The sequence below is a fragment of the Candoia aspera genome, chromosome 5 (assembly GCF_035149785.1).
Source record: "Candoia aspera isolate rCanAsp1 chromosome 5, rCanAsp1.hap2, whole genome shotgun sequence".
In the NCBI taxonomy this organism is placed as follows: domain Eukaryota; kingdom Metazoa; phylum Chordata; class Lepidosauria; order Squamata; family Boidae; genus Candoia; species Candoia aspera.
In genome coordinates, this window is record NC_086157.1 from 101,848,259 (window position 1) to 101,864,162 (window position 15,904).

The following is a 15,904-nucleotide window of genomic DNA, read 5'->3' on the forward strand; positions in this document are numbered from 1 at the left end:
AGACAAAATTTGACATTTTTAATCTGTCTTATTTCTAGCTGTGCTAGTTCAAGAAACTGGGGAGAAAGTACTCAGGTTCAATGAAAAAATGTTTGAATAATATTTTTTGTGGTGACACCAATCCAAAAAACCACAGTTGCAGGTAAGCATCCTGTTCCTTACATCATTTGAAGTCTTCCTGATGGATCAAACAGCATTTTCAGACAGGAAACCCTAGCTGATATATATAGGGTGGATCCCCCATCAACAATCAAATTATAGAGCATTTAAACATTGTTTTCCACCAACTTCACATTTTGAAGGAGTAAGTTCAGGTCCTGGAACAGCTGGAACTGTTCCCTGAGACCTATGAATAGGGTAGGGTAGCTTGCAGAAGAAACAGGTATCAGCTTCCCATTCTAGACCTCCTATTACATAGTTGTGTTCCCCAACCCAAATTTACTTTTCAAATTGGTGGACTTCAATTCCTGAAATGCTTCAATTCCCCAGTAATAGCTATGCTGGCTGAGAAAATGGCAGTTAAAGTCCAAACATCTGGAGAATGTCCAGGCTGGAAAAGCTGCTGAAAAAAGAGCCACCACTTTAAGGGCCACCCAAGCTTCATCAAAACTATCCAAAGCAACCTAAATAAATTTCTTCATGGCAGACAAAGCTGAATTGTTAGACTACCCCTTCTAGAAAGTATACAAGGATGAATACCAAGGAACTTTTGATAACTATTCCTCTTTATATTGGCACAAGCAATCAAAAGCCACCTGCCTCTCCTCTCTTGCCAGATTACCAGCAAAATCGGTTCAAAACTGATCATTCAAATATGTTTTGTGGTATCTGTTACTTTTTCTCCTTCTCTCTCCCCCTCAGTTTTTTTAAAAAAGGGAACTAGGAAGACGATAACTGCTTGGCTGATGAACTGAAGGGTAGAGGTCAAATTCCAACCCAAAATGGAAGTAAATCATCTTCCTGTGAGAATGAGATGACCAAACAATCTCAGGGTCAACAACACTACATAAAAATAAATAAAAGACTATTTGAGGCTTCAGAAACTGTGTTTTGCTTGCTGGAATCCTAAAGCTGCTAACATACTCATGGCTAGAGCTGTGTTAAACTTTGATTTATTGAACTGGTTAATTTAGGGATTCAGCGAAAGGTTAATGATTGTGGATCTATGTATAATTATCTCCAACAAAACATTAAGCAAGTTTATCACTGCGTGGTTGCAGTATGAAGTTCCAAATGAGCCACTATAGATTAATCATCACATTAATTATTTATTAACTCAAATCCACGTTTTTTCAAAAGTATTATTTTATATGGGAACAATCAGGAGATGCAGAGTTATATGTGAGATGGCTTATAATCTTTTGTGGTTCTTCTTAATAAGACAGAACTGTTTATACAGACATTTTTCATCAGCCATCAGCTAAAGTGGTTAAGTGCACTTCCTCATCTACAGTTAGAGTTCTCATGAAAATAGTTACAGGATAAAATGATGTCACTAACAGTTGTGCAATTAATGTTGGCAGACCTTTTCTTTTGTTTGTTTCTTGTATGGAAGACTAGTAATTGCTGTCCTTACTGTGCTCACCAAACCCAAATGCTCTGAAACTGTGCCGTCGATGCAGCTGTTTAGCCATAAATTTCCGCAGCATGGTTTTGGTCTATGTGTGTTGCTACATAGTGATTGCTCTAGAAAGAGCCACCAAGATGAAAGGAAGATCAGCATTCAATTTGTGGAGTCCTTGGTGCTCTCTGAGCTTGGTTGTTTGCCTGCAGACGTTTTATTATCCGACTAAGTAACATCATCAGTGTTAGTGAGGGTGAGGTTTGCTCACATTCACTAACACTGATGTTACTCCACACTGATGATGTTACCTCACACAACATGATGGTGCTCACACTCACTAACATTGATGAAGTTATCTAGTTGAGCAATGAAACATTTGCAAGCAAACAACCAAGCTCAGAGAGCACCAAGGACTCCACAGCTCAGTCCTGAGCTACAGATATTCTCTTCTATTAGAGGTGAATTTTATCTGTATTGTGCATCTTACAGCCTATCTTTGGGCAAGTCTATTTAGAAATTATTTGACTGTGCTAAAAGAATAGGGTTGAGGCACAAGCAAGGCACAGCCCTTCCATAATAGTTCCTCTTTTATAAATACTTTCCATACTCTTTTTTATTATTCTTAAATAAAAGGTCAAATAGATTTATTGAGACCTGAAGAATAATGTCTCAGCCAAGCATTTTAGCCAGTTTTTACATTATGAAATTCTAGTTATGGGTTGCACAAACAGTGCTTCCATTAAAATGTCACACAGATAGATGGCAAGCCATCTGCAATTTCATTCCACGCTGGATGAGAAAACCTTTCTGTGAGCATTTCAGAAACCATGATTTAGTTTAGACTTTCAGTGGTTTACAGGACAAATCTCCTTCTTTAATTGACCAATATATTTTACTTCATTTGCATTCTTTGTAGCTTTCTGGTGATTAAAAATTGCATCCACTGGGAATCATAAGATTCCTTAGAGCTTCTCCAGAAGGTCCTTACTAAGATAACCAATATTTAGGCAGCTTGCCCACTAGTCAGCTTTGGCTTGAGATATCACAATTCACACTTAGTAAAGTTAAACTATAATTTGGAAAAATGGGTATGCTAACCCACAACCTTTTGTGATTAGAGAGTTTAAACTGAAAATGAACTTGCTCCTGTGCTTGGTGCTAAATATGTCTTGGCATTAAAACTGACTTCAAATTCATAATTATGCCTGTCATTCTTCTGCCAAAGAACCATGAAAGGCAGAATGCTCAAGAGAATAAAAAAAGCAAGTAAGGAGCACAATACAGTCTAATATGAGGAGGTTTCCGCTTATACAATGTGATCCTTACACAACAGGACTGTCCGTTCCTCTCTTGATTTCCCATGTCCCTGAACTCTATTCCAGATTTTGAAGATATGTGGAAAAATGCAGGGTGGAGGAAAATCACTCCCCTTCCTATCATGATGGAAGCCAGGAGAGACTAACCAAGTATTATCTAAGCACGTTTCAGAAACAGCTGGATATTCTGATTTGAAAAATTCACTCCAATTGTAATTTGCCAGTCTGGATACAGAAAAGTATGTTTAATCATAGTAGAAATTGTTCTATTAAACTAGTTCTTCTGAGGGTGGAGGGATGGACATGGAATGGATTCCTAATTCACCATATCCTGGCTTGTTGGATGAAGTCTACGACACGGCAGAACAGTCTGCAACTACAACGAACTCATAATAGTTCTTTTTGCTGCAAAAATATAGGCTTTTCAAATTTGTTTGGTATCCTACACAAGCTGAAAATACGTTATAAAATCTAGTCTGAAATCCTGTACCGTTCACAAAGATTCCAGAGTGAATGAATAGGGGGTTACTGGGAAATAAATAAATGTGAAAATGTTTTGAGGGTAGGAAATTTGAACAGATATTATGGAAAGAAAATGAGGCATAGCCAATCAATCTTATGAATTATTTCTATCTTGGTCTGCATTTAGAAGTATGATGGTTATAGCAAATAGCATTGTTAAAACTTACAGGCTCAACAAATTCAAACTTCTTTCTCTCTTGCACTTCTTGGATTTTAAAGACGTATTCTAATGATGCTTCGTAAAAATTCTGATGTTCTCTGTCAATCTGGGTATCTGCCTAAAATTGAAATAGAAAATTATTGTAAAATATACTATTTATGTATTTGTATTGCTATAATTGCATCAGGAAAATTGTCTGTAACAGAGGCTGCACAGCAACTCAATATATCCTGTAAAAAGTGAAAAGAATGGCCCTTTATACTCACGGACTGAGATACAATCATTAGCCATCTGGATTTTATCACATTTTATATTTTTAGTGTCTATTTATATTTATATTTATTGTTTTTATAATGGTATTGAATTTTAAACTTTGTGTTTGTTGTAAACCACCGAGAGTCCCTCCTTTGGTAGGGAGATGGGCGGTGATAAAATTCGATAAATAAATAAAAGAGTGAACACAAGATAAATTCTCATGGTCCACTGGATTAGGAGAAGCAAATTATTTCTTGCTCAATTAAAAAAAATCATGCACAATAAAGGGATTGCCTAATGAATACACTTTTCAAGTGTATTTCTACACATTTCCATGAGACATGCATTTTATATGCTACCTTCACTAATACACCTATTTTTGTGGAACACTTTTAAAATGTTAGATCAACACTGCAAAATATTAAGTACTGTACAGCCAATCAGAGGACTATATTTCAGTTTGTAATGTAGTTCAGGCCATGTAAATTACAAACTTGTTTTAAAATATGATCCGAATAACTTTCTTCAGCATCTCTATCAATTCCCAACTTATAGCTGAAGCTGCGTGCCAAGAAAGGAAGATCATCTTCTATCCCACCACCATCAAAGCAGCAAGTCAAGCAAATGTATGCCGGTGTGGGTGTCTGGGGGACATAGATCAGCATGAAAATTTAAGTATTGCAAAGTATTAAAATCATCTGAGATTCGTATTTCCATGAAAGGAAATTCAATGACCTAATCATAGAGTTGCTACTGAAGACTCATTCTTAGTTTTAGACATGATGTATTATTTGGCCTGAAAACTACTCTTAAAAAAAACCAGAGCAAGAAGTAATTCTTAGTTCCTTTTGCTTCTGATATAAATTAGTTTTATTTAGAATTTTCTCTGATCCAGAACATAAATGACTATCTTAAAGGGTGGAGACAGATCAAGCTCAAATTAATTTTTATACAAAATATTATTCCTCTTACAGAAAAGAACAAATACTACAGAAATCTAGATTGAATTAAAAGTGAGCAGATATTCATTTTATAACCATACACTATCAAAACATGTATATTTCCTGATTAAATGTAAATAATGATCAATCAGCAATATCTTAGCACTCATATTTAGCAGCACATTACGCAAAAGGGTTATAAAGAGTGAAGTTAAAAAGAAATGCCTGATCCTTCATAAATTCTATAATCCACATCTACAATTTAGCCAGTGAAATATGACACAAGACAAAGTCAGTCTAGTAACCAGTTAATACACAACCAAGGTTTATGGAGCAAAGATTTCAGAGAATGAAGTAGAACACAGGGCATTTTTACTGGTCCTAAGCCAAAGACAGACACTTCTACAAATCCCATTGAATCAATGGTGTTTCAGTAAGGTCATTCAATAGACTTCTAGAGGACTTGAGAGCAATTAACTTCCTTTGACTTTGGGTAACTACCTATTGAGATAGAGTTTCTTTAAGCACAAAGCTGAGGAAAGTATTTTTTCAATTTCATATTCGGAATAGTTTCAGAATATCTAGAGTACCTAGAAATAAACAACTGAAATCTGAATGCAAGAGAGAAAGAGCAAAGGCTTCTTTTATTATCAATAGGGGTTGGGTAGGTGGTAGTTGAGATCAATTGGCCTGTTCTGCCACTTCCAATAGAATGAGCTATCTGTAGCTCAAGGTTGAACTGTGGAGTCCTTGGTGCTCTCTGAGCTTGGTTGTTTGCTTGTAGACTTTTCATTATCCAACTAGGTAACATCATCAGTGCAATGAGTGTAGGGCTCACAGTCTATTGTGAATTAACTCTTCCGCTTGAAAAAGGCAGACTCGTTGAATCTGACCTCCAGAGAATGTTTTGCCAGAAAAGGATGTTATGCCATCCCCACAACTGAGATAAAAGCACATTCCTCCACCTCCTCAAAATAATCCAATCAAATTCTATATTTGAACGGGGTCTCCATTTCTCTGAATGTTTCTCACTGGTTTCCTGGCTACCTGGAGCTTTCTCCAGTGCATCTGTTCTGCTCTTTTGGGTCACACTGCTTCAGCCTGTATACCACTAAACCCTAAACCTGTCTTTAGGTTTATGCAAGTTTCAATTCCATATAAACACTAGATGCAATGGTCATGATTACTACCCTCACTTCCTGCTTGAGTTGGCAGAACAACTCAGTCTACAAGCAATAACTTTCGGGTACTCATACACATTTCAAGTACAAAATGATGTACCTTTAAAAATAACATTTCCAAGATTCCGCATTTATTATGAAAATTGATGGGTTTAAGTTGTTCAGTTGCTTCCAAAACTTTGTGACCCATTTCATCAGGAGTGTCTGTTTGTAACTGCTTGGGTTCTTGTATGGTCCTGCTTCTATCATCAGGAACAGTATCTATTCGCCTTGCCTTGTTAGCCCTTTTCAATTTTCTTTGATTCTTCCAAGCATAAGGGTCTCCTCCACTGAATCTTGCCTTTGTACATGTGTCCAAAATATTTAAGCTTTAGCTTCATTATCAGTGCTATCAGTGAGCCAAGCTTTTATTTCATATAGTACTAAATTACTTGTTTTTCTTGTGATCCAAGATATCCTCAAAAATTTTCTATAGGACCCTAATTCAGTGGCAGAGAAAGACATAAGTTTAATAGTTAAATTTAAAAGATATGGAAACTGTGTACAGGTATAATTTAGCCATTTCCTCTCATCTCTTTCATCCAAGCAGAAGATCCAGATCCAACTCATGGCACTTTCAGCTACAAGGATCAGGTAGCAACCTTAGAGAGCTTCTGCAAGGCAGGGTAGACAACATTGGGCTCAATGCACCAAAAAGAATGGTGTAAATCAGTCTTCTCCGTTGTGGTATTGACTAGGTATATTGGATTTCAAGTCTCATCACAGCCAGCAATCAGGGAGAGTCAGGCATGTTCTCAAAACAATTGGATGACATCATGCTAGGTCATGCTAATATAAATGTTGGGCTTTACTCTACTGATCATGGAAATGCATTCTCGATGAACCAAACTGAAAGATGTTTGTAGGGAGTAGAGGGGGATAATGTTGAGGAATAAATTACAAAGCCAAACAAAAAAAACACACACACACAAAAAACAAAGAAGTTAAGACTTCTGACAGTCATACCCTACCTAAAATGTTTTATTCCTTTTTGGAATGAGTGGGTGCGTCTGTGGGCAACATTCTAGAATCCTCAATGGGCTATGGAATGTTTAGTTTGACAGTCTAATAGTGAATAACAGGAAATAGGAGTTATCTAGTGATTTTCTACTTGCTGTTCTACTCTCTTGCTGTAACAGCTGGAAAAAAACGAGACAGATTCTAAGCCAAGCACCATTACTAATCAGAAGAAATAATTACATAAAAATGACATCTACAGTCAGCAATGAACCATAAGCAGTTCTGTTTCAAGCAATTAAGACTGATGTTTCAAAATAATGAAAAATCGAAAAATACAAACAGTGTATCCCAGTCTTCCATTCCTAAATTAAGTGACATGAGGTAGCCTAACCTTCAATAATTGTATTTTAATTATTTTAAATGTGTTAATCTTCCTTCAATAACCTCTGGTCAAAGACAACTAAAGGAAGAATTCATAAGAAAAAAAATTAAATCCAGAGCTTAAATATCTTTGCTATAAAAGAAACAAGAGTTAGGCTCATATTTAAATTAAAATAGACAAACACTGCTTTAATAACATTACTTTGCCCTTTAATATTTATTTTAAATTACTTTCATTTCTGCATAAAGTAGGTATTTTCACTTCAATATATTTTCCCTTCCTCCTTTTAAATTTGAAAATACAAAACCCCAGTTACAAAAGCTTACATCTTGCAGGTGTGACTCCTTTTTCTTAGCCGATAAATTTAAGTGCTTCTCCAGGGTGGAATAATACTTTTCACTTTCTTTGTCAAACTTCTTTTTTCCTTCCTGGAAAATAAGACACTTTGAAATAAAGAATTGGAAACAGCCAAAGTCATAGAAAAGCTGATGATATAAAGTAAAAAAGCTTCCTTTTTTAAAAACAGGACCTAGAAATGGTGGCTTAAATAGGAGAGGTAAAAACAAAAGAAAACAAAAGCTAATCACCCGAGTATTGCGTTTGGTCGTGCATTGGCCCACTTGAGTGAAGAATCATAGTTTAAATGCCAAATATGTCTTTCACACCACTTCAATCACTGCTACTGTAATGAACAGAACTCTGCCGTGCTTTGGATTTAAAGAGAAAAGGTTGCTTCAGAACATGTAACTGTTGGCAACTCCTTTAACCAAATGTGTTTTTCCCCCCCAGGATTGCACTTTAGTTGTGCATGATATGATATTGGGATGCATGATATTGGGAAAGGATGCAACTGCTTTAAAGAGTTGCCAACAGGTGCCACATGTGTACCCTGGTGTGCTCTGAAACATCTTTTTTTCCTTCATAGTTGAAATCCTCCACAGCCAAGCATATGGTCAACTGTGACAGGACTTTCATAATTGCTTCCCACTGGATGGCAGCACAGAATGACAGCCCTCTTTGCTGCCACCTAATGGTTATTCAGGCTTTTGCAACCCAGATCTGGTAGCCCAAAATTATGAGCATTTACATGCGTGCTGGATAAATGAAAACCATGTGGGATGATGCCAATCAATGCTAAGCCAACTTGCCATGCTGTGTGTAGTTAACAGACAGCAAAAAAAGGGCAAAGTATCATTTCTGAACACCTCTCTTACTCTGAAGCGTATTCAACTTAGCGTTCTAGATATGTGGGAATGCGTAACTCCTCTTCCCACATCCAAGTCATGCTGGATGCTTTACCTAATGCTTGGGTATGTATAGAGTCAGGGAATAATGTTAAATGTGCCTTATAAAGACAACACCTAGCATCTGCCTAAGAGTTCCAAACAATCTGATTTTCCTCACTCAGCTGAAGCAACAATACAAATGAGCATTAGTATGAACCTAACCATCATACATGGCTGTGTTCATGCACTGGACTAAGGCATAATGTGCTTTGTTTGGTTCTGTTTAACACCAGGTTCCCCATCTGTTGTCTGGAGACCAGTGGTATGGTTGAGGTCATGGCATATCGTCTCTAGTGTACCTCTCCATGGCCATGATTTTGGGAGATGGCCAAATCACAGAAGATACTTTGCTTCCTATTCAAAGTCTTGCAAGCCAATCTCAAATGATTTTTGGCCATTTGCATTTTTTTAAAAAATAACCGAAATTCTGAGATCCCATGGATGTCCTCTGAAGGAGTCAAATGTATCATAGTGCCTGTAGGTGACATACTGCTGATCTGAGACTTATGTGGTAGTCCTCACAATCAGCAAAAATGCCAAGGTTTCTGAAAATATTTAAGAAAAGAACAAAGCTCTGATTTTCAGGATTTTTTTTTGTGACATGGGAGGCATCAATTTCCAGCCCTCTCTATTGCTGCCAACAGCCTTTTTTGAAACTGAGGAAATAAATTAATGTATCATTAGTCATCTGCATCTATGCCTTCTTTATACCACCAATGCAGAATTCTCATTTTGCATTATTATATATGGAGAACTAGATAGACAGAGACAGACAGACAGACTCCCTTTGCCTTTTAAAAATAAGACAAAAATACAGAGAAAAAACAGAAGGCATTTAAGCAAGCTAGTATTACAAACAGAAAACCATTAGGTCAGCCTTGGAAAACTTTGATGACTCACTTGGCACCACAGCCCACATGTAGACACAGAGGTCTGGCCCAGAGCAATGTTGATCACTCCTGGCATTAAATTCTTCCTGAGCACCCAAAGTAGCTTTCTGGGAGGGAAAAAAAGGGTGTGTGTGTGTGTGTATGCGTGCACGTGCAAAATAGCTACTGAAAATCTCTACTGTTCCATTTTTAACTTTCTGAGATTATCCCTTGCCAGAAATATCCAGGGACAACAAATAAAGAACTTCCAGAATGAATTGGCAGAAAGTATAGGATGAGCAATTTATGCTTCCACATGTCACTCACTCTCTGCAAGATGGAACAAGTTGGTTCAAGAGTTGACAGCTCAAGTTTTGAATGTTTATCTCTTTTAGGAAGTTTTCTCATTTTACCCTCCAAGTTGCCTTCAGGTGAAGTCAACAATTCCATATGCATTCCAGCTGTATGTTAAAATATACAGAAGCCAGGCAACATCAACAGCTGCTGAAGTTTGAACTAAGTGTACAAACATAACTTTGGAAGAGGGAAATTCAAGACAAAGGAGACTGTATCACCACACCATATCTCCATCTCCATAAATACAGAATGTGCAATTGTTGACACTGTTATCAAGTTTCAGAAATTGGAATTTAACGCAAGAAGTCAAGAGGAACATTCCTTGAAGTTAAAATAACAGCTCAACTGGACATTTGTTTGCAAAAAACTCCAAATCTTTATTACATAATAAGCACTGTGGAGAATTTAACAGAAGTTCTACCTGGGATATTGGGAGTACTGACTCCAATTATACTAATTGGAAATATTCTTGATAAGTACCTCCCATTGACATTGCTCAAATTACATCACTCCTTTACTCATCAGTCCACAAGTTCAGCTTCTCCTACATTATTAAGAGCTGCTGTCATGGGGATGTCAACCTGGGTTCAATAAACTAAGGTTATCTTTTCCCATAGATAACTGTGGTGAATACCTGGCTATCTGCAGGAAGATGGCATCATCTTAGCTATCATTGGTGGAGGTCAGGATCAGGGTGCTCCTATGTGTACTGTCAAATCTATAAATCTAAAATAGCACTAGTATGACTTGAGAATCTTTTGCCTACAATTTTTATAGGCCATTCAAAGATCAGGTCAATGCAAAGGAAAGACAAAGAGCAAACATTTTGTATACAGACCATCCCAGGCTACGTGTCTCATAACAGAGTTAGGAACGATTCATGTTTCAAAATCCAGAATATCCCTCCTAATCAGTGGATAGTGTAGACAATACTGACTTAGATGGACTAACAGCTAGACTCTGTATTACATTATTAGCATTAATATTAGTATTCTGAGCAGCAGAATCTGGCAGCAGAGAGTATTTTCTTTTACTATTGTGAGGAAAGAGCATGAATTGCTCAATATGATCTTAAAATGAACACTGTCCTGTACCAGAAACAAAAATTGGCTTAAAAGGAAGAAATATCTACTTGGTAGGAGAACATAAGTATGGGAATCTAAGTAGGGGAACAGAAAAAATGGATCTCTCCCCTTAATTGTCCAGTTTCCAACACATTTGCAACAAAACCCAAGAGGCTAGAACAGGGCACACACAATAAGCGACTGCAGTGAAACTGATCACAAGACTGTTCAATGGGTGATGTGATGCAACTGTTGAAACCCTGAGCCTTGTTGGGAATTTCCCAGTGAAAGCAGTACTTCAGCAATGAACTCTTTACTGGGTTATATTAAACATGCTGTTTCACTCAACCATCCATTTGTAATAAAGGAAAAATGCTGGCCTGTTGTATTAAATCTGTAGCTCTGTTCATAAAAAGGCCTTTGTTCTGTGTGGCAACCCATCTACTTGCCTGCAAAAGGCCATGGGTTTAACAATTCCAATTTAAAGCATATCAGCAGTAACTGACTGGGTGACCCCATATGTGGCTGGTCTGCAAGTATTAATGAAAATGGTATAGATGCATTTCTTTGAAATTTAGCAAGAACACTGAGTTAACTGAAAGCCATTTTTGTTTGGTGCCTTTGAGTCAGTGTTGGTGCCTTTTGACAACTGCCTGGACAAGTCCCTGCAGTTTTTTTGTCAACATTTTTGGCAGTGGTTTGCCATTGCCTCCTTCTTCCTAGGGCTAAGAGAGATTCACTGGGCCAAAGTCACTCAACTGGCTTCACGCCTATGGAAGAGCTGTAACTCACAGTCTCCTGGTCTCTAGCGTGAGTCCTTTAACACCTACATCAATCTCGCTCTTAACAGAAAGCATTAACATTACTATACCACTCAATGACCCAGTGCAAGTTTGGTTCACTGAAAAAAAAAAAATTCAGAAGACATTAGTAGCTAGAATCACCATTAACATCTTGCATCATATGAATTCAATGAACAACATGTAAGGTTTCTTTAAAAAAAATTATACTGAATTATAATAATACTAAGGACATTTAGTCACATACGCTGCTGGGGAAGTAGACAATGCGTAAAGCGTCAAACTGGGAAGAAAATAATGGTAACTCCATCACCAGATTGTTCACAGCTCTTTGAACTGCTGATTGTTGGGTTTCTTACAAATAAATTCTCTGTATTAAGTCCCACAAGCCACAGGACTGTAGCCTTGAAATCTCAGCCATGATCTGCATGCAAAAATATATAACCACTAACAAGTTATGAATTGTAGAAGAGCAGATGCTCTCTTACGTTTCAGCATGGAGACTGCAAGAAGGAAATTCTTCCCAAACCTTCTTTCCAATTACTAGATAATATAATATATTTAGCCTGATGATTTACCAAGTGCCACCCAAAAGTACTCTCTGGATTTGCTTATAGAAAGCTTATTAGCCTTTTTTCCCCCCCTTCTTCCTGCCAGGCCCAGGAGCCTGTGAGCTTTTTGGTGATGAGAAACAGATTGGGACTAATGGCTTTTGTGTTTTGGGAGCAGAGAGGTCTTTGTCTCTGAATATAGGTGAAACCTGACACCCATTACACTTGTTTCTAACAAAGGCATTCAGTCCACAAGAATGGCTGGAGATTAAATTATCGTAAAGCTCAAGGCCGAATGAGCTGGCCTAATTTGGGGCATTCTCTCCTTTCCCCTACCCCTTGCTTTTTGTAGCACCCCACTTGTTGAAGAATTCTGGAGAACCTCAAAGACTGCACGCTTCTTTGGGACAGCATACGTACCAAAAAAATTCCTGTACCAAATGGTTAAGTCATTAATGTGTTCTGATAAACTGTCAACATTTCCCCAATCTACCCACACACAGAACCAGCAGTCAATTAAAATTCCACCCTCCCTCCTAGAAGGGAAACAAAAGATAGTCTGTTACAATAAGGGCAATAGTTCACCTACCTTAAGATTTGATGTTTTGAAACCAGCTATTTTGAAAAAAGAACTTAACACTATGATTTCCTGTTAACAGAGCATCCAGTGACCTCAGAGGTCCATTTACTGGAAAGCAGTAATACAGCTTTTTAATTGTCTCTATTCTTACCACATGCTGGTTCCAATGGCAGAAGAAAACTACTCAGAGGAACAGCCATAGATGTCAAAGCCATCCATCAGAAGTTTCAACTGAATTTATATCTTCGTTTTTACTCAGACTATGATCTTGCTGTTGAGAATTTCTCAATAAAAAATTAGCAAACCAGTCTTCCCAGTTTTTTTGGGGGGGGAGGGGAACTACTTGACAAATATTCCCAGAACACTTATAAAACAAAAACACTAACTTTCAAATTTATGGGTCAGCAAGTACAAAATGCCCATCTGTAACTGCCAATAAAAATACATGTTTATTTTTTCATGGAAGCCCCTACTTCAACTGCTTAAGATTCAAAGAAAATCACAGTAAAAGTGGGAGAGAAGCAAAGGGCAATATTTTCTACCAGCAAGAGATTTTTTTTTTTGTGGGAAATCAGAGCCTTTTCAACTATGCCATGAAATCTCCCCTTACCAAAAAAAAAAAAAAAAGCAATTACTTGTTTATAGTCAATAAACTAGAAATATTAGATGTCACTCTGGCATACTAGCATTCCTTCAATAATCTTTTAAACTCTTCTTTTCCAAAGCAGCACAGGGGAAAAACCCCCTATTACCAATTCAATTGGGAAACGAAAAGCAATTTTTCATCCATTATTTGCATTTGTTGTTGCCTGTCAAAATTAACTGCTAATCCATTCACATTTTGGACCCATTTGTACCTTGGTTTATTGAATCTGCTGTTGTGGGATTCCTTCTTAACCTCTTAAATATAATGTAATTGGAAACTTCAACCAAATTAAGAGAAGCTGGTCCTCATGTTTGGGTTCCTTTTTGGATAAGCATAGTAAGATTGAGTCTACTTTGTAAATTGGACCTTCTTTCTTAGGATGGGTTGGCTGAGCCATCCACAATAGTGTTAGTAGTTTGCATGAATGAAAACATGGAATTTTCATATAATGGACATTCTCCCATGAATTCAAGCAATACTGCATCTCAGGAAAAAAAATGGGTTTCACAAAGAACACTGACCTGCTTTCATATCTTGAATAGTATGCGGTGGACATGCATGTTGAATGTAAGGGAAGGGGAAAAAATTAGCAAATTCAAATGATTAATCAATGTTCATTAATCTCATGAAACTTCTATAATTGTTTCTTTGGGAACAGAGTTGCTTTGGAATGGTATAAAATCTGGAGGACTGTGTGGACTGGGGTGCAGAGACCTAATTTTTCAAAATTGATCCCTACTCAATAACCTAGATGACATAAAAACTATTCTCAGCATTCCAACACTCTGAAGAGGGCTACCATTGCTTTGTTAAAATCTGTATCTATCTGTTGTTATACTTGGTCACGCAGACAGATTTTGCAGAATAAGAATTTAGACTCAGCCTTTATTCTCCCCACCCCAAAAGTGTTATGTGATTTACAGAATTGCACAGTAAACGTTTGGCTTAATTCTTGCTGAGATAATCCTCCCCCTCCCCCTCAAATTTGAAGCCAGAGACCAATTGTTTTCCTATAATGTGTGATTCATGCAAGCATCTAGTTATTAGCTGTAATGGTTGTGGGTGAGAAGGTCCAATTATAATCACTGAAACACTGTATTTCTGTCAAAGTCTACAGTCTCTGTGATCCTATGTCAACATCAATAAGGGAATCTTACTAATTTGGGACACTGCTCAACTTTGGACAGTGTAGGTATACATTCTTTGGATCTTTAGGAACTAAATCCTGTAATTTAAATCCAGAAACTGTAGAAGGTTCAGAAGAATAGCTGTAGTTTCCATTAGCCACAAAAACACAAATTGAGGGATTATGAATTACATGAATGTAAACATTATCATCACAATTTTCTTGGTTTTAACTATCATGAGCCTGCTATTCAGTAAGCATTTTTAACATAATAGAGAAGATGCTAAAGAGATGTTAATAAGAATATAAAATATAAAATACACATGTACAAAAGCCATCATGGGTTCTTAGTCAAGCTACTTAGGCTTTTTAAGTAATATACTTGATCTGTGCTTCTCAGTTTTAAAGTCTGTGTTTTAACACTGGATAGGAAAGAGGATTTTAAACTAGAGGATCGTCTACCTATTCATTTTGGATCTTACAATCCCTACATCAGGCGCAAATTTGGATGTGTGATAAACTGCAAATCCAGTATATACTTCATACTATATATAAACTCAGAAAACTGTGTTCTGCAAAAATCTACTTTTGCCCTAGATAAAGGGGGAGAAAGTAGTCACCTCCAGTTACCAAAAAGCTATGCCAGAAAGAATATGTATGCATGTATGTATGTTTAGTTCCAAAACATGCAAAACAGTAAAACCTTGTTACTGTTCCTCTTTAAAAATCATGTACATGTGAACCTTGGCCAGAAGATACACCAACAGCTCAAACATAATTCTTTAATAGTAATTCAGCGGCCACAAAATCCTAATACAGACTTTTGAACGTTTATGGTTCTATATCACCAGAGTATTCTTTCTTCCAATTTAATTACATATTATAAAGCTAACAAATCTTAACAGATTAAATCACAAAAATGTGTACAATTATATAAAAAGCATCTTTAGCTTTAATACAAAAAAAGAGATTTCTTAAACAATGATTTGTATTTTAGAAGAGACATTCTAAAATATCTGTCAGAAGGGATTTTATCCATACCCATTTTCTTTTTTTATTAAACTTTATTAAAATTTCAAGATAAAAAGATAAAAGCTAACAAGAAACAAAAAAAGTAAAGAGAACAAAGTAATAGAAAAATAGAAAAAGAGCAAAGTCAAAAGTGCAGAAAAAGAAGAAAAGAAAGAAAATACAGAAAAAGAATGGCTTTTGACTTTGCTACAGATATAATTTATTTGTATTTCAAATTTAGTCACCGCCCATCTCACTCAAAGAGTGACATTTGCATTAAACTCTTGTTCTATG

The 15,904-nt window shown here is 36.7% G+C and overlaps 1 protein-coding gene across 2 annotated transcripts in view; it reads right to left on the bottom strand.

Annotated features, from left to right (window-relative positions):
- The window catches only part of ARHGAP42 (Rho GTPase activating protein 42), a 136,673-nt gene that overhangs the window by 44,906 nt on the left and 75,863 nt on the right, over positions 1-15,904 (bottom strand). For both annotated transcript variants that reach the window (XM_063305865.1, XM_063305864.1), the window contains exons 5-6: positions 7,647-7,748; positions 3,570-3,680 (exon numbers count right to left, since the gene is read on the bottom strand). In XM_063305865.1, coding sequence (XP_063161935.1) covers positions 3,570-3,680; positions 7,647-7,748 — 213 coding nt within the window. The remainder of the gene's footprint in view (positions 1-3,569; positions 3,681-7,646; positions 7,749-15,904) is intronic.